General features: G+C 41.4%; 2 protein-coding genes across 4 annotated transcripts in view; both read left to right on the top strand.

Moving 5' to 3' along the window:
* The window catches only part of LOC308471633 (uncharacterized protein C3orf49), a 303,591-nt gene that overhangs the window by 45,576 nt on the left and 233,237 nt on the right, over positions 1–24,778 (top strand). The window lies entirely within an intron of this gene.
* The window catches only part of ATXN7 (ataxin 7), a 94,387-nt gene that overhangs the window by 25,875 nt on the left and 43,734 nt on the right, over positions 1–24,778 (top strand). For 2 of the 3 annotated variants that reach the window (XM_080995693.1, XM_080995692.1), the window contains exons 3-5: positions 4,184–4,483; positions 5,841–5,909; positions 23,691–23,795. In XM_080995693.1, coding sequence (XP_080851819.1) covers positions 4,195–4,483; positions 5,841–5,909; positions 23,691–23,795 — 463 coding nt within the window. In that variant the 5' untranslated portion in view covers positions 4,184–4,194. Of the gene's footprint in view, positions 1–3,361; positions 3,513–4,183; positions 4,484–5,840; positions 5,910–23,690; positions 23,796–24,778 lie in introns of those variants that run through there. The other variant, XM_080995694.1, reaches the window with a different exon arrangement.

Genomic DNA, 24,778 nt, shown 5'->3' with positions numbered 1-24,778 from the left:
CAATGATACCTCTCACTTGTTTGTGGATGGCACTGTTTTGGCTACATAAGTGTCAGTACACTTTCTCAACATTGAATATTGCACTTTCTCCATCATTCTCTAACCACCCCATCTGCCCTGGTTCTCTTGATTGCATTAGCTGATCTGCTGTACAGTCAAACCTTGGCTCCCGAACGGTTCCGTTTTCAAATGATTTGGTTCCCGAACACCGAAAACCCGGAAGTAAATGCTCCAGTTTTCAAACATTTTTTGGAAGTCGAACGCCTGACGCAGCTTACGCTTGAGTGCAGGAAGTTCCTGCAGCCAATCGGAAGCTGCAAGTTGGTTGTTGAATATTTCAAAAGCTGAACGGGCTTCCGGAATGGATTATGTTCGACAACTGAGGTTTGACTGTACTGTCAAAATGGTGCTAGACAGCCTTTGTCCAGTGGCTGAGTGTTAATAGGGACCTGGAACACTTTAGAACGGGGGGGGGGGGCTAACCTGTGGCCATCGAGAGGTTATGCTGAACTACTGTTCCCATCAGCTTCAGCAAACATAGCCAATGGTCAGGGTTGATGAGAGTTGTTGTTCAGCATAACATCCACAGTGCCACAGATTAGCCACCACTGCTTTAGAATTTGCTTGTGGACCTAGAAATTCAGTGTTTGTTGAACTTGAGACACCTCATCATCCCATACATTAGTAACGTACACTGACTGAACAGATACTGTATGTATGTGATTACTGGGCTTCCAGCAACTTAATTAAATCATGAGGTAGCAAAAAAGTTGTAACTTAAACCCAAACATTTAAAAGCTTATGAGCCTATGGTATTAATGAAAGTACTGTATACTTAAAATGGTGTATGATTCTTCTTCGACAGGGGTTTTTTTATAGGTGGTGATCAAAGGCTCTGTAGGTGCCTCATCTGTTTCATTACATATTCTTTATACTTTGTAGTCATCACTGCTTGAAATAGCCTCCGCACAGTGATTATTCCACACGGTGACTACTCCACACAGCAACTTCAATGTGTGGAGCAGTTTTGCTATTGCTCTATTCAGTTGACGCTCCTGTAACATGTGGCTGTGGCATGGACATTCTCCATGCCATTGAGCCATCTATGTGTCAAACTGTCATAGTGTTCATACTTTATAAAACTTTAGTGTAGATTCAGGTACATTTATCCTCGTGATAACTAATAACTATATAGTCAGTTAACTGTATTATTATATAGTCAGTTAGCTGTATTATTCTTGAAAGTAGAAAAATCTACATGGCGGTTACTCTTTGAGATAATCTAGCATTATTTACCAGATAAACTTTGTTTCATATAATTAATAGTCAATGATTCTTCAGTAAACACAGTATTCTGCCAACTGTCTCTTAAGACCATTTGGGGTGTGTAATAAGAAAAGCCTATCAGATGCCAGTAGAAAAATTGGCAATGAATATCTTTCCTGTCTTGCCAAGGAGACATTCTCCCGCTCCCAAGTGTAAATAAAACACTACTGGTACAAAGAGCTGACATACAGCCTTTCATATCTTTTTTGCTAAAGATAATGTAGAAAAAATAATTTGTATTTTTGTGCCAGTAAGGTGCATTCCTCTGTTTTTTGTTTGACAGTAAGCCCCATTGAACACAGAGATTACGAGTTTTCCAGTAAATACAGGATTTGGCTGTATGAGTTGTATCCAGCTACTCAGAGTAGACTCATTGAAATTTATGCATCTTAATGAGTCATCGTCATCAATTTCAACATATCTACTCTGAGTAGGACCTAGTTGGAAACAGCCCTCTGCCCCACTGAATTACTTCTGAGGAAACCTGTGTAAGATTAATCTCCATGGCTATGTACTTACATAGACGTAAATTCTATAGAAATCAGAAATCAATTTCACTTTCACAAATACACGGTAGATGTGTATATTGATAATTACAAAGGGTATATAATGCTTATGATAATATATTATCACAGAGTTTGTTCGTGATTTGGGTGTATAAGGCATGAACATGGTTTTGAAATACAGAGCATGTTGAATAAGCAGCGCATATTGCTTGGTGTGCTAAATTTGAGCAAACTTGTTAGTAAGAAGAGCATTTCAGCACATGCATTTTACATATGAATATCTTATTGGTTCATGATGTGTGGTTTTTAGCACTCTCAGGATAGACCTATTTTTTTTAAAAAAATGCCTACTATTTTCTAAAATGTAAGTGGGACCTGCAGTTAGATGTTGCAATATATCCTGATCCACATCAAATGTTTCTGTTCAGTACTTCAGACAGCAAACCTCTAGGAGGTGATAAGCTTTTAAGCCAATTCCCTCCCACCCCCCAAGTAACACTCTTCTTGAACTGAACTCACCAAGCTATAGCTCTTGGAGACCACTAGATCTACATTAGGAGTTGTTTTTTTTTTTAGTATTTACTTTTTCACTTCTGCGTGGCAAGGGAGTCCCCTAATAATTTAGAAACCACTACCTTATTTGTGGGTGGCCCAGTTTTATTTTCAAATAGTTAGGTGCTCAGTCTGCTGAGTATACTCTCAGTATCTATGTATGTATTGATGACATTTTTGAATGACTGAGTGTGTCTTGAATGACTGAGTGTGTATTTATGTGTCTTGAGTTCTTTTATACCAAAGTGTTTTGTGATCCACCGAAGTATACTAAAATAAAATATTCTAAGGTAATATTCTAAGAAAATTTGTGCAGATGCTGCAAAAAATATACATTGCAAAAGCTGTGTAATGATAACCTCCTATAAAGAAGACGGTTGCTGTAAAACCATTCTTGTCCTCACTGGAAGAAGTAAAACCTTTTGAATACTTGACGTAAGGATTAATATCACTAGATTTCACTTTGAGACTGAGAACAGTACAAAATTGCGAAGTTGCAAGCACAGTTCCTCTGAGGACAATGAAAGGGTTAAGCAAGGGTCTGTCTGAATAATATTTCTTCCTGATCATCTTTTAAAGCGGTTAACCTTTTATTTTGAGAGAGAGAGAGAGAGAGAGATTCCCCCCCCCTTTTTTTTTCTGGCGCTTCTTTTCTTTAACTCCCTAGCATTGGAGGTGGTGGGTGGGGTAAGGGCGGGCGGGGGGGGAATTGGCAATCTCGGTCTTCATTCATGCTTTTGACAGATAATAAAGCCCCGCTCTGGGAGTGCGCGGCGCCTCTTTCGACGAGGAAGTCGCCGTGCGCCGCATCCCATTGGTGCGCCGGAGCGGAGCGATTTAAATATTAAATGAGACCTTTTAAGGCAAGATCGGCGGATGACATTTGTGAGAGGAAGGTGTCCGCGACAGCGCTGGGGGCGGGAGATGAGTTACATAGATGGGGTTAGTTTCCTGCTTGTTTCCTACTCAGCCTCCGTCCCTGTGCTTGACGTTGAAAACTTTTAAGGTGGGAGGGAGCCCAGAGGGAGGCGTCTGGCGTTAAGGTAGCCTCGAGAGGGGACGGACTCCCGGGAGCGCCTAAAAAGAAGAGTGCGGGGTTGAGCAGTGTGTGTCATGAGAGGAGATTCGGTGGGTTACGCGTTTGTGGAAACTAGACTCAATCGGGCGGTGCGGGGACGGCGAGTGGGGGGGGGAGAGCTGCCTCCCGGGCTTCCTGGCTGTGTGGGAAAGGGCCCCTGTGCCTTTAAGAGCCTGCCTCTGCTTAAGGGGGAAGCGGCGGGGCGGGGGCCCGACTGGGATAATATGCGCGGAGCTTTGCGAGACTCCTAAAATTAACCGACTTCCTTTCACTGAAGTTTCTGGAGTTCGCGGGGCCGCGCGGTCCAGCTCTAGGCCGCTTCCATGGCGCCCTCGGAACCGGCGCCCCGCGGGTCTCGCATTGGGCTGCTGGAAGGAAGCGCCTCGCGATCCCGGCTGTCTCCTCGGGATCCCCGATGACGGCGATCGTGCTGGTCGTCGCCTTTTCCACAATAGCTGCAGCGGGGGAAAGGGGGGAAAAAAGAAAAGCCCATTGGTTCGCTTCTCCGGGCCGATGATTATGAACCTGCAGCGGCGGGTTAATGGAAAACTGGAAACAAAGGCGGCGCGAGGCCTCTTGCTGGTGCCGCTTCTGCCCCTGCCAGCCTTGCGCCCGTAGCGGCAGCCCCGGTTCCGCCTGGCGAGAGGGGAATTCTGCCGGAGCTTCCTTAAGCGGCGGCGCCACCTTAAAGAGCCTGATGACTTTTCTCGTTACATTGTAGCAGCGGAAAGAATGTCGGCGCGGGCCGTGGCTGACGTCAGAGGGGAGCAACGCAGAGCGGCGGCGGCGGCCAGCAGGCAGCAGCGGCGGCCCCGGCACGGAGGCGGCGGCGGAGGAGGAGGTGGAGGCGGAGGCGAGATCGGCCCCGGCCCCGCCAGCACTGCTGCCGCGAGCACGACCCCAGCCACCAGCGCGGCAATGGCGACGGTCGGGGAGCGCAAGTCCTTGCCCAGCCCGGAGGCGATGCTGGGGCAGCCCTGGAGCCATTGGGTCGATGCTGCTAAACTTCACGGGAACGACGGTGAGAGGTGGATGGGGGAGGGAAGGACAGGAGAGGAGAGGGGTCCGGCCCGGCAGCCAAGGGGTTAACCCAGCTGGTCGCTTGCGGGGACCGGGCGGGGGAGGCGCTCCAGCCTTCCTCTTGTCCCCGGAATCTGTCCCAGGCTCGGAGATAGGTGGGGAGTTGCGGTGATTGGCCAGGAAGATCCAGGTTTCACCCGGAGCCAACTCCACCCTGCCGCTCTTCGAGGTTTATCTGCATGTGGGTAATCCTTAGTGTGCCTGTGACAGGCTGCTCTCCAATCCTTAGGTATAGGTATGCTTCCTCAACTGAGAGCAGATTTAGGGTATGTTCTGCTCCAAGAGAGCAGCTGCACGCTTCCAGGTATTTTGTCTCTGTTAGGGCCATTTCTATGTTGCAGTTTTTGTTTACAGGTGCTCTGAGCTGGAACACAAAAGCCACATCAAGCAAAAGACTTTAATGTGTTTACCACTCTCTGTTAGGAAGGCATTATTCTGAATATTTAAAGTTGTTTAATATAATAACTGTACATGGCTTGCTAATTGATGTGCTTTTTGCTTTTTTACATCTTAAAATATGTGCTCACTTGTGTGTTCCTACAAGTCATTCCCATGACTAATAAGGTATTTGGGGGACTGACTTACATCGGCTGCCTGTGAATGAAAATGGTCACATGGGAAGTGTTTCCAAATAAAAGTATATACAGGTGCATGCAACCCATCTATCTATCAAATTATTTGCATGGATCTTTTGAGGTTGTAGTGCATTCAGCTTTTATGCTTAGGGACTTGCTGCAGTGGTGACTTATATCTGACGGTGAGAAGTTAAGTACGGCGGTACCTCGGTTTACGAACTTAATCCGTTCCGGAAGTCCGTTCTTAAACCAAAGCCGTTCTTAAACTGAGGCGCGCTTTCCCTAATGAGGCCTCCCGCTGTATGTACCCTTCCATTGTTCAGCTTCCGTTCGTAGACCAAGGTAAAGTTTGCTAACCGGAACACTACTCCAGTTTTGTGGAGTTCGTATACTGAATAGTTTATAAATAGGGTCGTTCTTAAACTGAGGTGCCACTGTATGTACTATGTTTAAGTAGGTGTCTGTGATTGGAGCTGTTTTTTCTACCTTACCTCTGTTTCGTCTATCAAATGAATTCACCCATTCTTAGCTACCTTGCTTATGTGAGATGAGGGGAAAGGATGTGTTGTATACTTTTGCAGCAAATGTATTTTATAGCTATCCTTGGAACAAATGTTTCGTATTAACGTTGGCAAAAACAGTGTCTAGCATGTCATTTGGTCCATAGTCACCATTCCACAAGGACTCCTTAAACTGAAGTTCTTATTTTTGTTTGTCACATAGGAGCAACCTTGGAAGAAAATTTCAAGGAATATGGGAAAAACCGAGAAGCAATGCGACTCTGTAGAGAAGGTGAGTCTGACATGCAAAGGTTTTTCCATTCATAGACTGGTCAGTGAAGTGGGCAGATGTAGGGTCTTGCAAAGGCCTATGTTTGCAAGCCAAATCTGTTTTAAATCTGAAATTAATATTTTGAGGGCATTGTAAGCTTGATCCAGTGGCTAGTTTTTGTCTAAAACCATTATCATATTTTCCTATTATTTATTGGCCGTTTTGCTGATGCATATATGTTGAATTTGATAACATGGTCTCTGTTTCCCATCAGTTTAGCAATGCTTGTATCTCTCACTAAGTCATTAATATCATTTAGGATATTAATATATCATTTAGGATATACTTAAGTCCAGGGTCACTTCCCCTCTGGTCAGTTTCATGATCAATTTTTCTAGGGCATGATTGTTGAGGGTATTTTTAGAAATTTTACCTCTTCGTTGAGGCCAGTACATGCATTTACCCAGTTTATGGCCTAGAGTTGACACATAACACTAAGCCAGTGTAATGTGTCTTAGTATGAACAAGGAGATGTATGGGCTCCCAGGGAAAAGAGTGTGGCTGCTTTGTTCTCCTTGTAGGCCTGATACTACAGTGCTGCTATCAGCCAAGTTGCAGTTCGGCTTAGTGTTATACCTGAACCTGGGCTTTGGGGTGGGAGCAGATTTAACCATGAGCAGTAAACCATAGAACAAACTTTGGCTGTAGCTCATGTTTTGTCAGGAGCGAAATAAACCATGAGTCTTGGTTCAGTTATAACACAAAGCCAAACTGTGGCTTAACTTTACAGGAGCATGGCACAAACAGGATTGGAGCAGGAGCAAAGTGGCCGCAATATTCTCTCTGAGAACCTGCATGCTTGCTTGTTGTTAAGCTATGGTTTGGCTCCGCATTGAATGCAAATCAGGTCTCCATAAGGGTAATTAATGTCCATCACAACAGTAGTAATATCTGTTTTGCTTGTTCCAGATTTAATTGTCCTTCTTGAGATCACACTTAGTACCGTATTTTTTGCTCTATAAGACTCACTTTTTCCCTCCTAAAAAGTAAGGGGAAATGTGTGTGCGTCTTATGGAGCGAATGCAGGCTGCGCAGCTATCACAGAAGCCAAAACAGCAAGAGGGATTGCTGCTTTCACTGCACAGTGATCCCTCTTGCTGTTCTGGCTTCTGAGATTCAGAATATTTTTTTTCTTGTTTTCCTCCTCCAAAAACTAGGTTCGTCTTGTGGTCTGGTGCATCTTATAGAGCGAAAAATACGGCACTTTGATCAGGGTTACAGTTGTTAGTACATTTTGAGTACTAAAATATTTTCCGGACCTGTTAAGTAATTCTGTGGTGTGTTATGTTGGAAGGGCAATTGTGATTAGTTTCAGAAATGTTTTACTTTGCAAGGACCGCTTAGTCAGGAGTGCTAATTTAAAGAACACTCATTTTTTAAAAATAGAAAATATGTATTTGATCAATAAAGCTAGATTTAACTATCAGAAAACTTCATAGAATCAAGTTGGAACCTATACAAGGCCACTTAAATGAATCGGGGTGAGGGAGATGTGCAGCCTCAGCAGCAGTACTTGGATAACTAATTTAGTCTTCAAATCAACAGCACAAAAATTGCTAGTCCATGTGCTATTGGTTCTCCAACCCACAACATACCTATACTGGGGAGAGAAGAGACAGAATAGACTGGAGAACTGGCCACCATCTAATGCCCAGTGGTCCAGCTAAGGTGGCCTCTCCCTCCTCAAACTGTCTGTAAGAATTCTCAAAAACCTTCTTGCCCTGAGGGTACCTCGGGTTACATACGCTTCAGGTTACACACTCCGCTAACCCAGAAATAGTGCTACAGGTTAAGAACTTTGCTTCAGGATGAGAACAGAAATCGTGCTCCGGTGGCACGGCGGTAGCAGGAGGCCCCATTAGCTAAAGTGGTGCTTCAGGTTAAGAACAGTTTCCATTTAAGAACGGACCTCCGGAATGAATTACGTACTTAACCTTGAGGTACCACTGTATATTAATGAATTTAAAAAAATAAGTAAATATAGTAATCATTGGGGATATATGGACAACTTGAAAGAAGCCAAGAACCAACAGTCCTCCATTTTACATAAGCTTTACCAGCGGCGTAGCGTGAGTTGTCAGCACCCGGGGCAAGGCAAGTAATTTGCGCCCCCTAACCCGGGGCAAGGCAAGTAATTTGCGCCCCCTAACCCGGGGCAAGGCAAGTAATTTGCGCCCCCCCCAACCCCTAACCTGCCGATCTGAGTCGAGTTGCTGCTGGCGCTGCCGCCCAAACCACGCCGCTTGCCCAGAGGAGGAGGGGGGCAGAGAGGCGAGGAAAATGCAACATGGCCCAGCAGCTGCAGCAGCAGCAGCAGCAGCGGAGGCGGGGCTGTGAGGAGGGGCTGCCTGGCACGTCCTCCGCGGCCCTGACGCGCGGGGCTGAGAGCCGCTGCCTGCCGGACGCCTTCAGCCCGGGCGCGCGCACAGCTCGTCGGTTCCACGAGACATGGGGCTCTGCTACAGCCTGCGCCCGAGGCTCTTCGGCGACTCCGGAGGCAGCGAGCGCGCCCCCCCAGATGTTGCGCCCGGTGCGGCCGGCACCCCTGGCACCCCCCACGCTACGCCACTGAGCTTTACTTCTTGCCCTTTGAATCTCTGGTGCTCCTTGGCAAACCTACAAGGAGCAGCCTGGGCATGCTTTAATAATCCTTCCCCAGTCTGGTGTCCTCCAGATATTTTGGACTACAACTCCCATCATCCCTAGCAGCACAACTGAGGCCTCAGAGTTGAGAATATATTAAAACAAGGAAGTTGCCTACTACTGCAGCTCCTCTACAGTGTTAAGTAGTAATTGTGTATGCACAAAACAGTTGTTAATACAAACCCATGTAATTTGCACAGAATCTAACTATTGGTATACTGTGGCTTTGTTGTGTTTTCACAGTGGAGTGACAAAATAGCTTTGGTTGTTCAGGACTGGGAAACTAGATTGCTGCTAAAACCTCTAAATCACGCCTCCCCAAATTTGGCATTATTTCAAAGTTACCATCCAGACACAATTTGTACTTTTAAAAGTGTATATATTGTTCCTGTGTATGTGCTCACATTGTGTCAAGGCACTGGCCTTGATTCTGCAGAAGTTGTGTTGGAATGAATTGAGTGTGTGTGGGTTTTTTAAATGTCCCCCCCTCCATTTTTAAAACAATATTCTTATACATTCACATCATTTTCAATTTCTACACTTCTGGGATTACTTAGAGCCCTCAAACTTCCCCAACCCCCACTTCCGGTTTTCCCCCTATTTTTGCATCTAATTACATTTTTCTAATTCATTTTATCTCCTTTTTTTACTTTAAATCATATTACATTATAAGTGTTATCACAATCCTCCTAATGTTTTTAAGTATCTACAGCTGTCTTTAAGATATTCTATAATTTTTTTCCACTCTTGACTAAATTTTTTTTCATCTTGGTGTCTGATCGTCATGGTCATCTTTGCCATTTCAGCATAGTTCATCATCTTGGTTATCCACTTTTCTTTGGTTGGAACTTTCTCTTCCTTCCACTTCTGGGCGAGTAGCATTCTTGTGGCTGTTGTCGCATACATAAATAGTCTTTTTAAATCTTTTGGTTTTCATCGCCTGTTAGCCCTAGTAAAAAAGGCTTCTGGTTTTTTGATGAAAGTTATCTTAAACATTTTCTTCAGGAATGAATTGAATGTTAACTGTGTGATTAATTTCATTTGGCTTACATGGGATATAAGAGACACATATCCCTGCCCATAAACATACAGAGCCCTGTGGGAAATACCGTATTTTTTGCTCTATAAGACTCACTTTTCCCCTCCTAAAAAGTAAGGGGAAATATGTGTGCATCCTATGGAGTGAATGCAGGCTGCACAGCTATCCCAGAAGCCAGAACAGCAAGAGGGATCGCTGCTTTCACTGTGCAGTGATCCCTCTTGCTGTTCTGGCTTCTGAGATTCAGAATTTTTTTTTTCTTGTTTTCCTCCTCCAAAAACTAGGTGCGTCTTGTGGTCTGGTGCATCTTATAGAGCGAAAAATACGGTATATTAACATTTAGGTTTCCGGGAGCAGCCAGAGCGGGGTGAGCATCCTAGTTATTTTAGTTCTGGTTTAGTGTGGAATGTAAGAGTGTGAGTTGTATTCACTGCTTAAGAATTAATTTCTGCTACATTCACAAGGTGGTCTTAGGAAAGTCCTTGCCTGTCAACCTCAGCTTCCTAATAATCATAATCATAATAAATTTTATTTGTACCCCAGCCGGAGCTGGGCTCAGAGCGGCTAACATCATATAAATAATACAATATGCATAAAAACAATCAATCAATTAAAATGCACCCCAAAATTAATTCAAATAAATTAAAATTAAAGCTGGCAAATGACAATCCTCAGGTTAAATTTGAAAGTGGTTAATACTCGCCAGGACCAACTGTTTCCACTGATATTATAAGGACCTGTGAGCGGGCTGGAAAACCTGCTTCGTGCTTGTTCTTATACAAAGAATCAGACTGAACCCTGACCGAAGGTCTGGCGGAAAAGCTCCTTCTTGCAGACCCTGCGGAAGGATGTCAAATCTCGCAGGGCCCTGGCCTCTTGTGAGAGAGCATTCCACCAGGCCGGGGCCACGGCCGAAAAGCCCCTGGTCAAGGCCAGTCTAATCTCTCTGGGGCCCGGAATCTTCAGGCTGTTGTTATTTGCAGACCATAAGGTCCTCCATGGGGCATACCAGGACAGGTGGTATGATGCCCGGGGTGCACTGCCTTGCTGGCTTGTTGTAAGGATTATCTGAATAATATACATCCAGTACTGCAGTTTACGTGCAGTAAACTGTCAGGATCATAATGTGGCTACACTTGGAATACTGTGCACAGTTATTTTATTGCTTTTCAAAAAAAATAAAATGTACAGCTAAAATGTACACATTTGCTAAAAAGGGGCAACTAAAATTATTAGGGAATGGAGCTTTCTAGGTTAGAAGAAAGTTGAATAATGTGGCAGGGGGAATGATCATAGCTTACATATCATATGAATGTTTTTATCCCCCTCAAAATACTAGAACTATGTATCCAGTGAAAATGAGTAGTGATTTAGAATTGACAAAGGAGAACTGCTTCACACAACAATTAATTTGTGGAATTGTCTGTCGCAACATGTGGTGATGACCACTAGCTTAGAAGATTTTAAAAGGGGGGTTTGATACATTCATGATTGAGTACATAGTCACATGTGGTGTGTGGGAAGACCGCTTGCTTGAATGAATGGGTCCTTCATTGTGCTCATGTTCATTGGATATATAATTTTACAGAAGTTTGTACATATGTCTGAACTCTGGCTAGGGAACAGTCCCTGATGCTACAGTACATATAGGAAACTGGGTTTATGAGAAGCTTTAGTGCATATAATTGCTTTAACAACAGATTCCACTTCAGAAAATTAAATAATTTTCAGAGGAGTTTAAATGTGTCTTTAAAATAGTTTGCCTACTATTAATGATTTTGAATTTATTGTAGTTTTTGCTGGCCAAATTTCTCTAGTTTTATTGAGGAAATATTGTGCAGAGCTTTGCTGTCATCCTAACTGATGTATCCCATGTCCACTGCAGTCTCCTTACCAGCTGCCGTTAACTTTGTCTAAAGAATGAAAGCAGATTGATTTGTCATGGTGGTTGATTACTATGATTTTCATAGTTTGTTATCATTCATGTCAAAGTTAAATTAGTAGGCCCTGATCTATGCTTCACCTTGTCAGTTTCTAGCATAACTGGACTATACCTTACATTTCTTTGATTATAACTAATTTGGAGACTTAAACTTCTTTATTTTAATTGTGGAGTATCTGTTTACATTTTTCATGTCCTGTGGTGTTTAGCTTCTGTCTTGTGGTATTGGAATACCCATTGATTATGGCAATCATATTCTCTCAAACGTGCCCAGCCTTTTTTACCTTCTTTGCTTTTTCCTAAATGATTTTCCAGTTTGCTTTTTAAAAATAATTGAACAGAGAGAGAGAGAGAGAGAGAGAGCGAGCACTGAACCAACCTCCAACAAAAAAGTAGTAGACATAACTTTTTCTTTTCTTTTCTTTTCTTTTCCTTTAAAAATCCTTTGGCAGTTTGGTGACTTGTGTTTTCTTGTTTTGTCTATTCTTAATATCACCATATGATTTTTTTTTTTTTTTTTTTAGCATCCCTGGTGTCTTAGTAGTTTGAACCAATTCTTAAATACTAGATTTTTTCACCATGCTATGAGCATCTTGAGACTAGATTGTTACAGTTCTGTAATTTATAAAAAACGTATTGCAGTTTCCTTTTTACGAGAAACAATATTGGGAAATTAAAATTGGTGCACAGTGAATCATTTTTCTGGTTGGACATTTAGAGCATCATTGTCCCATAAGATAGACTGTTTGCTTACCAGTACAGATAAGATATTATTGTTTTATTGGCCAAAACTAGATTGGATCTCACCCACTCTAATTACAGTGGCTCAATTTGGATGTTCTGGTAAACATAAACATGGATGTTCAGCATAAGATCAAGCTGCAGCTTCACCTGTGGTGCAAGTGCAGGGAGGATTTCGGTAGCTTTCACTTTCTATTTTAACAGATTAATTTGACAGATTTTTCTGAACTGGGGAAAGATGTTTCCTTTCAGTAAAATCATGCTGATGTGGCCTTGGTGCAGTACAAACAGCTGGTGGGTTTGTAAGTTTTCATTTAAATGATATAACAGATTATATATCTTTCTCTTATATTTTCAGCCTTACCTTTAACATTTTTTTACATTAAAAGGATAAACGTGTAAAAGGTCTTCAGCTATGTCAATACTACCTTCCTTGAAATCACATTCTGATTAGAAACAGGATGGTCCATCCAATGTCATTCTCCAGCAAGCATGTTTTCCACTTTAGCTATAAAGTGTTGGCAGTGTATTTTGGTGCTGCTCTAACATGGGGCAAAAGCATTGCAAGGTATTGCGTTCTTTCATTAGAGTTGAGGGTTCCCAGGGGAGATTGCTTAAAATAGCAGCAGCAAGTGAAGAATTAAAGGCAGGGTCTAAACACTCACATGTATTTTCAAAATATATGTATAGTTAAGTGTCAATAAGTGATCCCTGTTTGGCAACACTGCTTACAAAATTGAACCTTGGAACCTCTAGGTCAGAATTCTTTTTTTCCTGCTTTCCTATCATTTTTCAACACAATCAACACATTTGCAGGAGGAAAAGAAGTGGCTTCATAAAGCTCTGATTCCAGAAGATAACATATTTCTTTCATAGTTTTTAAGAGATTGGAACATGACTTGGAACACTTGGGGTTGCCAGGACACTAGCTCACTCTAGCCTGCTGGACAACTTTGCTGTCATGTCAGGAGCTGCTTATCAAAATACTGTTTATCAAAGGCATTTTTTGATTATTATTATTTAATTAATTGCCTAACAAGTAGCATGAAGAAACCAATTCCCACCCATCCAACATAGAATAAGTCAATCAGCTGTATATTGGCACCTACCAACTGCATGCAGATGGTGAAGTTTTCTTCAACGTTTCGGGTTCACATATTAAACTGCTAGTAGTTGTCTACTCTATGAGCATCCAGCAGTCCAAAGGTTATATGTGACCTTTTTAACAGGCGTGCCAGTCTGTCACTTTGCTCTGCTTTGCACTTGAAATTCTTAGAAAAGGATCTGATCTAAACACAAAGCGTGCAGCCTCTTACTTAGATTTGCTTGTCACAAATTAACGAGAACAAAGCTAGTCCTTGAACAAGAACGAACGAACAGAGTGTCCAATTGGCAGAGGGTGACAGGGTAGAGATGGTGACCTGAAGCAGCTGGGATGCTGGAAGAATTCTGCATAGATGCAAATAATGCTATCTAAATCTGTAGTGACAGCATGTCTTCAGTCAAAGTATTCAGGTAATGGCTTGAAGTATTTCACCTTCAGTACAGATTATTTTTGTACAGTAGTAATATTGATGCTACAGTCAAGAGCCACATTTTAAACCTGGCAAACACAAGGAATTCCTGCTCAAGTGGCATTGCTTTTCATTACGAGATCCAGCACTGCTCACCTAAAGCTGTCCTCTCCGTTGAAGTGAATGGAAAAGTCCTTTTAGATTTTCATGTATATATTGCAGCTCAATGATCAGAAGGAATCGTAGGGTGTAGAACAGGGGTCAGCAAACTTTTCCACTGTCCCTCAGACCTTGTGTGGGGCCGGACTATATTTTGAAAAGGAAAGGAAGAATGAATTCCTATGCCCCACAAATAACCCAGAGATGCATTTTAAATAAAAGGACACATTCTACTCATGTAAAAACACCAGGCAGGCCCCACAAATAACCCAGAGAGGCATAAAAACACGCTGATTCCCGGACCGTCCACAGGCCGGGTTGAGAAGGCGATTGGGCCGGATTCAGCCCCCGCGCCTTAGTTTGCCTACCCATGGTGTAGAACTTATAAATTAAAGGCTTTTGCGGATGACATGGCCCTAACAACCTAATGTAAAGCTAATGTGGAACAACCTAATGTAAGCATTCCCAAGGTTTTAGATGAATTTAAAAAGTTTGGAGAAGTAAATAAATGTAGAAAAGACTCACAATCAAGAGAATTAACATGGATAGACAATGGGCTACATACAGAGATCTGTTGGAATTTACAGGGAGTGAACCTCGATTGAAACCAATGGAAGAAGTAAGGAGCCAAATTACACATTGGTTACAGTATCATCAAATATATGAAATGTTTAAATTAGATTTTTTAAAAATGGGTTTCCAGATCAAAGCTCAGTTTGAAAGAGAATTATTATGGAATAAGGATAAATTGTCAAAAACGTATAATTTTTATTAGAGGGGAACCAAAAGATGAGTTAGTAAAAGCTTCAGTGACACACTGGGCAATAGATATAGGGCATAACATTGACCTAAACCTCTGGGAGAAATTCTGGAGGAATGATTTGAAATTTACTGCATGTTATACTTTAAAAGAGACTTGTATGAAAATGATGCACAGATGGCCTTTAACAGTGAGTAGGTTGGTCAAGATGTACAAAGTTGGATCAGATCTGTGCTGGTAATGCAGAGAAACGGAAGGAACATTTTTCCATATGTACTTATATACCGCCCTATACCCAGAGGTCTCAGGGTGGTTAAAAAGGTTAAAGGCTATGAGGAAATGATCTACAATGAGTTTAAAAAATGTTTAAAACAACATTCCCCCCAAAAACCTGAGGCCTTTTTGTTAGGAATACTTAAGTCTGAAGTTCCCAGTTGTGAGAAAAAAAATGTTTATGTACACAACCACAGCAGCTCGAATTTTGCTAGCCTGAAGATGGAAAGTGAGTGAGATCCCTGATAAGGAAGATTGGAAATTTAAGATGATAGAATTTGTTTAACCTATAGAATAAAAGAGCAAGAAGAATCTTTATTCAAAGAGGAGTGGAATATTTAGAATATAATTGCTGGTAGCATTTAGATAAATTCAACAGTATGGTAAATATTTGAAGGATGTTAAACGGAGAAATGATTAGATTGGCTATAGTGAAATATGCAGGAATGATATATAAGTAAAATGAAGCATGAAAAGGGAAGGGAGGAAGTCAATTGTTACATGGTATTATGTAAAATGTTTATTTTGAGATGTATAAACTGAAAATTAATAAAAATTGGTATTTAAAATGTTAACAACAATCACATGTTAATGACAAATCATACAAGCAGGTTTCCATAATGGCCTGGTTCACACAAAATACTAAACAATGTTGTATTAAACTATAGCGTATTAATCGTGGACTGTGGTTCACATTGCTAATATCATTTGTGTATAGTCCTGCTATTTTGTGCGGTTTTAAATTATTTTAACATGTTGCATATTGAATGGGAACACATAAAGTTATTAAATAAAATAACAGATACAAATAGATACAGTGCAGATAATAAGGAATGCTTTCTGGAACTCCTTAAGAACCTGTCCCAAAAGTATCCAGGTTCATGCGACTAAGGCTTGGCAAACAATTTTGAAATGAGAGGCACCTGAAATGTTGCCTTGTGTGACAGCTTGATAGGACTAGCCAGACAAGTTTGACTGCAGTGATTATTGTTAGAAGGAAAAAAACACCCTGTAGGCTGCACTACAGTTTGTGCAGACACGAGCTGAAAACTTGTGGCGTAAGACAAAAGTGCTTGTAACAGTATGGTCCAAAATGCATGGTATATATGTTACTGTCGTGCAGATATTGCCTCCTAGCATATGCCAGATCCAAACTGGAAACCATTGGAAATTATTTTGATTGGAATGCTTGTAAAAGTTTCAAACACGTCAGTTCAATAGCATATGCTAATGTTGGCATCCAGCTGTCTTGGGAGACAGTGGAGTGTGCTTCCGGGGTGAAGTCAAACTGCTGGAGAATCTCAGCACCTGATGTGGCTGCAGAGACTGGCAACTTGTAACTGCTGCCTCCAGTCTTCTTTTTGCTGCAATAAAAACACCAAAGTGACTTCCCTGGGAGTGCAAGCCTGGGCAGTGTGTATGGAGGTTCTGGGCTGCCCAGGTGACACGACTCCCCTCTCAGCCACACTGATGTGGTCCTAGGGAAAGCAGAGCAGTACATTTGGCACCAGCTTGGCTGCAGGAGTTACTGGAAGGAGGCTTACAAGACTCCGTCCAGCTGTCATAGGGACTCCACTCCAGGCAGGAGGGAGAAAAAGAGAGATTGAATTAATTACTGAAAAGTTACTGATTTTACATGCTTGAAGAACAGTGGCTGGAAATCATCATAACACTAGGCATTTATTCTTGCCTGATGGAAAGACCTCCCATTTTCTCTCCTTAAACAAAATATTACAAAAATACAGTTACAGTTAAAAATGTTACATTGATACAAAGTTACACACACAATACAACACACACACACACAAACGTATATATCAATATCAGTTCATTTTCTTTCTGACACACTCTCCCTCTAAGCCTCTGAGTTCTCACCCCTGGTTCAAACAAACAAATTATCTCTATTCCAGCTGCTCAGTTTAACTCATACTGGGTTCATCTATCATGTTACTAATCAATGTTTTGAAACAATGTGTTTCTAAAAGTGGGTTTTTTCTATGGAGAAATAGTATGAAATATTTTCTATACCACACAACTGATTCTAGAGCTCCCTACGTTCTCCTTTTAGATATGTGACTTCTCATTAGTTCTGGCTTTAATATAGTGATTAATATAATTGCTGCATTCTGTTTTATTTCATTTTAACTAATTTTAACGCGTTTAAATTTCATGTTTGTATAATCTTCTGTACCAGCATTGCCTTCTGAATTTCAGAAAGGTAACCAATCAATATGATAACACATGTATGCTAACTCATGAGATCTCCTGTCTTTTATATTGCATAATTTTTTGAAGTCTTGGTATTCTTGTGTTACTTATCAAACATGTGTTATCGCATTGATCAGTTGTCTTCTTGGACGTATTTGCAGTAGGATACTATCTCTTCTTGAGACAATTGGTCAGGCAAATACACTGAATGTTTTATTGGAATCCTGAAAGTATATGAATAGAAATACTCAGCCTTTTAAAATGTGAATTCTAGAGTAGGCAATGCATTGCAGCAGTTTATATAACATTATTAATCTGTAAACTAGCTGAATAGTTTTGTTGTTTGTTTGAATATAAGTTGATTTCTTCCTACCTTTTGTGGTATAGAGAAGGATTCTTCAGCATTATCTTAGAAGTCTATCTGGAGTTAGCAGATGTAATTGATTGACAGCAGTTTCAACAGGTTTCCTAAACACTTTGACACTCAGTTTGGGGGATGCTCAAGAGCACTTGCCTGACCAGTGCTAAAAACAAATGTCACTCTGAAAAGTGAAGCTGGGGCTGACTTCTTTTGGTACTGGATGGTGGAGGTGATGGGACCTTGCATGCCAACACCAAAACAAGCCCAAGCCTTCACTTTCAGCTGTCGAGAGAAAGGGGCTGGGCCTGTCCATTTGGGTGCTAGGCTCCCTAGAGTCTCTATCTCCAAATTTGGAGTTGGAGAGCAGTGGTTGCACACAGGTCCACAGGCTTGATGGACCTCTGTTACTGTGGCCCTTAGGATATATGCAGTAATCCTAATTGGAAATCTACTAATTTCTCAATTATTCCTCTTGTCTCTTAGGAAATATATTTATGCAGTGCTGATGGCGCATGGGTGTATGACAATATGTTTTGGATTATGCCCCTAGGTACCATAAAGGCTTTATTTAGTTTCAGACTGGTGTGTTTTAGTATATGGCAGTTAATGTGTACTGTTACTTAGGAAATGTATGAATTGTATAGTGGGAAATGTGACTTCAAGTAATTTTTTCTTGATTTCAATCCATCCTAAATTTAAGAGTAAGACTCAGAGGCATCATGCCCCATGTTTAACCTACTGGCCATATAACCCATGAAATTCACTTCCTTAGAGACTTGCCTAAACTGCTTTCATTGCAGATTTTAGATAGCAGGCAACAGATTTTCTAGGCTGGCATTTAGAATGTTTCTTCACTGCTGAACTTTTTGTTCTTACATAATGTAATTGTCTTGGTATTTGTATTGGTTGGTAACATAAATAGATGAAAGCAAAGGGGTTTGGGGGGATTTATATTTGTTGTTGTTGTTTAGTCGTTTAGTCGTGTCCGACTCTTCGTGACCCCATGGACCAGAGCACGCCAGGCACTTCTGTCCTCCACTGCCTCCCGCAGTTTGATCAAACTCATGCTGGTAGCTTCAAGAACACTATCCAACCATCTCATTCTCTGTCGTCCCCTTCTCCTTGTGCCCTCCATCTTTCCCAACATCAGGGTCTTTTCCAAGGAGTCTTCTCTTCTCATGAGGTGGCCAAAGTATTGGAGCCTCAGCTTCAGGATCTGTCCTTCCAGTGAGCACTCAGGGCTGATTTCCTTCAGAATGGATAGGTTTGATCTTCTTGCAGTCCATGGGACTCTCAAGAGTCTCCTCCAGCACCATAATTCAAAAGCATCAATTCTTCGGCGATCAGCCTTCTTTATGGTCCAGCTCTCACTTCCATACATCACTACTGGGAAAACCATGGCTTTTACTATACGGACCTTTGTTGGCAAGGGGATGTCTCTGCTTTTTAAGATGTTGTCTAGGTTTGCCATCGCCTTTCTCCCAAGGAGCAGGCGTCTTTTAATTTCGTGACTGCTGTCACCATCTGCAGTGATCATGGAGCCCAAAAAAGTAAAATCTCTCACTGCCTCCATTTCTTCCCCTTCTATTTGCCAGGAGGTGATGGGCCCAGTGGCCATGATCTTCGTTTTTTTGATGTTGAGCTTCAGACCATATTTTGCGCTCTCCTCTTTCACCCTCATTAAAAGGTTCTTTAATTCCTCTTCTCTTTCTGCCATCAAGGTTGTGTCATCTGCATATCTGAGGTTGTTGATATTTCTTCCGCCAATCTTAATTCCGGCTTGGGATTCATCCAGCCCAGCCTTTCGCATGATGAATTCTGCATGTAAGTTAAATAAGCAGGGAGACAATATACAGCCTTGCCGTACTCCTTTCCCAATTTTGAACCAATCAGTTGTTCCATATCCAGTTCTAACTGTAGCTTCTTGTCCCACATAGAGATTTCTCAGGAGACAGATGAGGTGATCAGGCACTCCCATTTCTTTAAGAACTTGCCATAGTTTGCTGTGGTCGACACAGTCAAAGGCTTTTGCATAGTCAATGAAGCAGAAGTAGATGTCTTTCTGGAACTCTCTAGCTTTCTCCATAATCCAGCGCATGTTTGCAATTTGGTCTCTGGTTCCTCTGCCTCTTCTAAATCCAGCTTGCACTTCTGGGAGTTCTCGGTCCACATACTGCTTGAGCCTGCCTTGTAGAATTTTAAGCATAACCTTGCTAGCATGTGAAATGAGTGCAATTTATATACCACACCTTATTATTTCAGGGTAGTTTTACAATACATTACCCACCCGCCCCCCAAGCTAGCACAAACCGCCTTTTGTACAGCAATATAGAAAGTTGGTATTTAAATTAAAAGTGAATTGAAAGTGAAATAATGCCTGGTTTGGACATAAGCAAAAATCTCACCTCCACCCTTGTCCAGCTCTTTCGCTTCTGCACATACTGCAACTGAAGACTTTTTCAGGATTAATTACCCATAGTTTATCTTTACATCAAAATTAGGGGAAACTGTGGTTCAGAGCAAATCAGGATTTGGTGGTAGGCGGGGAACAGAATACACAATAGTAACAAAAAAGATAAAGAGAAGGGAAATACAGTGGTACCTCAGGTTAAGAACTTAATTTGTTCTGGAGGTCCATTCTTAACCTGAAACTGTTCTTAACCTGAGGTACCACTTTAGCTAATGGGGCCTCCCACTGCTGTCCCACCGCCGTCAAGCGATTTCTGTTCTCATCCTGAAGCTAAGTTCTTAACCCGAGGTACTATTTCTGGGTTAGTAGAGTCTGTAACCTGAAGCGTATGTAACCTGAGGTACCACTGTAAAGGAAAAAGTAGAGGGAGACTAGTTTTTCAAGGCCAGAAGAAATTATCTGTGGGTATTTAATATCTAGCCTGAAATAATCAGTGTTCTTTCTTGAATAGCAATTGGTGGCTCTTTGGCCAGTGGTTGGGGCCTTTCCCTCTGTTAAGCTTTCTAGTGGGTTTGCCACTCCCACATGACATGAGCAGTGGGGCCTTTGTCATATACCACCGCAGTGTGTGTGTGGAGGCAGTGTATTTGCCTGAAATTGGGCAGAGGGATCTTACTCCACTGGGAGCTCTGCTGACACAAGATCCCCGTGCTCAGTTTCAGGGAACTCTGCCTTCCCACTGCAACACTGTATGACACAGCCCCCACTGTTTGGAGGAGTGTCACTTTGGACAGAGTTTTTGGTTGGTTCGGGGGGCTACGGGGACCAGAGGAGGGAAAGAGAGCAGTCACTTGCATAAATTGCATAGCACTCATGCAACCATTAGATGCTACCCAAGAAATTTACCATTTGCTTCTTTTCTTGGTATTGCAAATTTTGGCCACCAGACAAAGGAACCCATAATCTCATTTAGGACTCCAGGATTAAGCTCCCACAAGGGGCATAAAGCATTGATTTTCAGATGTTGGATTGGCACCCACAGGTTCACGGCCTAGAATCATAGAATCATAGAGTTGGAAGAGACCACAAGGGCCATCAAGTCCAACCCCCTGCCAAGCAGGAAACACCATCAGAGCACTCCTGACATATGGTTGTCAAGCCTCTGCTTAAAGACCTCCAAAGAAGGAGACTCCACCACACTCCTTGGCAGCAAATTCCACTGTCGAACAGCTCTTACTGTCAGGAAGTTCTTCCTAATGTTTAGGTGGAATCTTCTTTCTTGTAGTTTGGATCCATTGCTCCGTGTCCGCTTCTCTGGAGCAGCAGAAAACAACCTTTCTCCCTCCTCTATGTGACATCCTTTGATATATTTGAACATGGCTATCATATCACCCCTTAACCTCCTCTTCTCCAGGCTAAACATGCCCAGCTCCCTTAGCCGTTCCTCATAAGGCATCGTTTCCAGGCCTTTGACCATTTTGGTTGCCCTCCTCTGGACACGTTCCAGTTTGTCAGTGTCCTTCTTGAACTGTGGTGCCCAGAACTGGACACAGTACTCCAGGTGAGGTCTGACCAGAGCAGAATACAGTGGCACTATTACTTCCCTTGATCTAGATGCTATACTCTTATTGATGCAGCCCAGAATTGCATTGGCTTTTTTAGCTGCCATTGGCTTTTTTAGGTTGGTCCCATGACTGAAAGGGTTGAGATTAATGGTATAAAAATTACATAAACTGATGTGCTCAAATAATTCATTGCTTACAGTAAGTCACGAAGGTTAAAATTTGATTGAGTGCTGTGGAGGCTAGCATAATACATTTTAGCAACACAGGAAGCCACCTGACACACATTTCCAAAATAGTTTCAATACTTGAGATTGGAAATGTCAAAATGAAGTGCAACTTTGTTTTAAATAAGAATTAAAAAATAAAATTTAAGAATCAAGGCAAGTGATTTTCATGTTGTTTACGGTTAAACTATGCTATACTTGTAAACAAGCAGTTTCCATGGTACTCCAACACCATTCCAAGTGTTTTTAAATAACCAGGCAATAAATTTTCAGAATGGCAACCCATTCATAACATCTTGTTCTCTACATGAATGTAGTAGCGGGGTGGACACGGTCCACTTGTTTGAGGCATTGTGACTGATCTGGCTATGAACCTTTGCTCAAGTATTCGGTTGCAGATTCCTTGCATCAATAAGTGATATGCTGTGAGTGAGAAAATAGTTTTCTACCTCCTAAAGAGATATGCTTGGAGGTTTTACCATCGTCCAGACTCGTTGACTGTGTGTTTTGTTTGTTCTTTGTCCATACAATGGTAGTTATAAATGTCATTCTGCCACGGAATGTACTTTATGATGTTCTGTAGAAAAGCTAAGCTGGTTTTACAAAACTGATAATGATTGGCCCTTACTGCATAGGCTGTCTTGCAAACTGAAGAAATATGATTTAGCTGTCCATTATGTATCTCTTAAAACTGTTTTAATTGCTGGGTACAGCCTGCTATCCAGATTAAAATGATATTGATTGGTATATTTAGTGCCAGGGCAGCCTGTGCTTTGAACTTATAGACCTGATTCAAACATAACTGGAAACCATGGTTTCCTGCCTCAGGCTTAGGCTCGGTCTCACAGCCTCACCCCTTTCATCTTTTGTACCTGCAAGGGAGAAGCAAAGGACGTTCAAACTCTACTTTGTTTGAGCAAACCAGCTTCAGAGCCTGGCTTCAGATCCTGGCTTATTCAGTAATCACAGTTTCCCCAAGTTCTTACACTGTGGCAAACTGCTGTTACTGGCATCTGTTTGTCTCGAGAGAGCAATGGAGTGCGCTTCTAGGGGTGAAGTCAAACCACTGTGTTAGCAGCACGGAAGTGACCTCCCCAGGACGCCAGCAAACAGTGGCTTGTTTAAAAGCCGAGATTTCTGATCTTCTTGCATGTGTGAAAGTGGGGATGAGCCCACTAGTTCATTAACATAGCAGGAAGCCATTTTGAAGGTGATTTTCTAGCATATTACTTCTGTTTGTAGTCAGGGAGATAATATAGAAACACTGTTCCAATTTAGAAGTCTTAGTAGCCTACATGTATGGTTTATTATTTTGTCCAAATGTCATTGTACAGCCAGGTTTCCTGCTCAGTTTTTTTCACTCCCTTTTGCAAGTGTTTTCTAGGTCTGTGGTACCAGATGGCTGGGATATAATATCCTATTAAATAGAACTATTTGATACATAACACTGTCTAGTTAAAGCTATGCCTTTAAAATGTATGCAGTCTGATCCTATGCATGTTTGCTAGGAAATATTTGCTAGCAGTTAAATTCCTATGCCTTTGAGTAATGCCTTAGAAATGTTTAATAACTTTTCCCAACCTGCATGCAATTTAGAAAAAAAATATATTTATGTGCTCTTTCTAGTTTCTAATGCTCTTCTTAAAGTAGTATAAACTCAGTTCTGTATTCAAGCACCTATAGATAATGACTGTCAATAAGCTATTTTTGTGTTCACTCTGAAGTAGATATGTTGTAATACTTAATTCTGTAACTATTGAGTATTCATTTCTCCACTCCCACATGTAGCTTTTGAATCGTCTCAGTAATTCACCTACAGCAACATTACATGGTTATTTTACATAAATTGTTGTACCACCATTTTGAATACTTGTGAGACATACCCTTTGTCTTTTTATTTTAGATATGCCAATATTTGGCCTATGCCCAGCTCATGATGATTTCTATTTGGTGATGTGTAACCACTGTAATCAGGTCGTAAAACCACAGGCATTTCAATCACATTATGGTAAGTACTGAACCATTTTTTAATCATTAGGGTGAGGTAAAATCAGGATTAAGCCTGGCAATTTTAGATTATCCCTCTTTGTGATCTTTCCAGCCGATGTTGCACATGGCATTATGTAAATATTTTACAAATATGAATTGTGCATATGATTGCACTTTCATGTTAATTTTTTATTATTATTTTATTGGAATTTTATTTACAACCCTCCACCCCAATACACAAATCCACCTTCATTGAACGTGAACATAACATACAGTGAACATAACAAACAACCAGCTAAAAGACTTCCTTTATCCTGTATCTGGCCTCCTTATTTACTTCTTATAAACTGTTTCCTTTATGAACAATTATTAAGATTTTTCTAATTATAACCTAAATATCCACAAAATCTCCTGCAGACATTAATCAAAACAAGTCCAGGTATGTGTTTTAGGGCACTGTTTTGTGAAGTATTCTCTGCATTTCCCCCATGTTAAATTTTTTAAAAGGCATAATTTATAGCCCATGTTTTATTTTATAATTTTTGAAATATTGTTTATTAGGTTTGCAAATATTTCTTAAACATACAGAGATTTGAACAGCATTATAAATAAGGAAAACAGAAGAAAAAGATTCAGAAGAAAAAGAGTTGAGTTGATGCTATCTTGTATACAGAACCTAGAGTTTACTCTCATATAGCTTTTACACAAGACTAAAAATGTTCTTTACATTAGTTACCTTTTGGGGTATGTGAATTGGCCTTAAAGGTGACCATATATTACCTCCACTAAGACCTCTTTCCTGCTGTAAAATAAGGAGAATCTAGCCTGTCTCATTTGAAACCAGCTATACAATTGCAACAATGATGCAAAAATTCAGAAAATGCTAAACTTGAACATGTTAGAAGCAGAGCCTATGTGTCTGGATGTTTTAATTTGTTGGAAACCACCCAGAGTGGCTGGGGCAACCCTGTTAGATGGGTGGCTCACCATCATAGTTCATAT

The sequence above is a fragment of the Podarcis pityusensis genome (genome assembly GCF_964106645.2).
Source record: "Podarcis pityusensis genome assembly, chromosome: 2".
Lineage (NCBI taxonomy): Eukaryota > Metazoa > Chordata > Lepidosauria > Squamata > Lacertidae > Podarcis > Podarcis pityusensis.
Note: the sequence above shows the minus strand (reverse complement) of the source record. Positions and strands in the feature narration are given on the sequence as shown.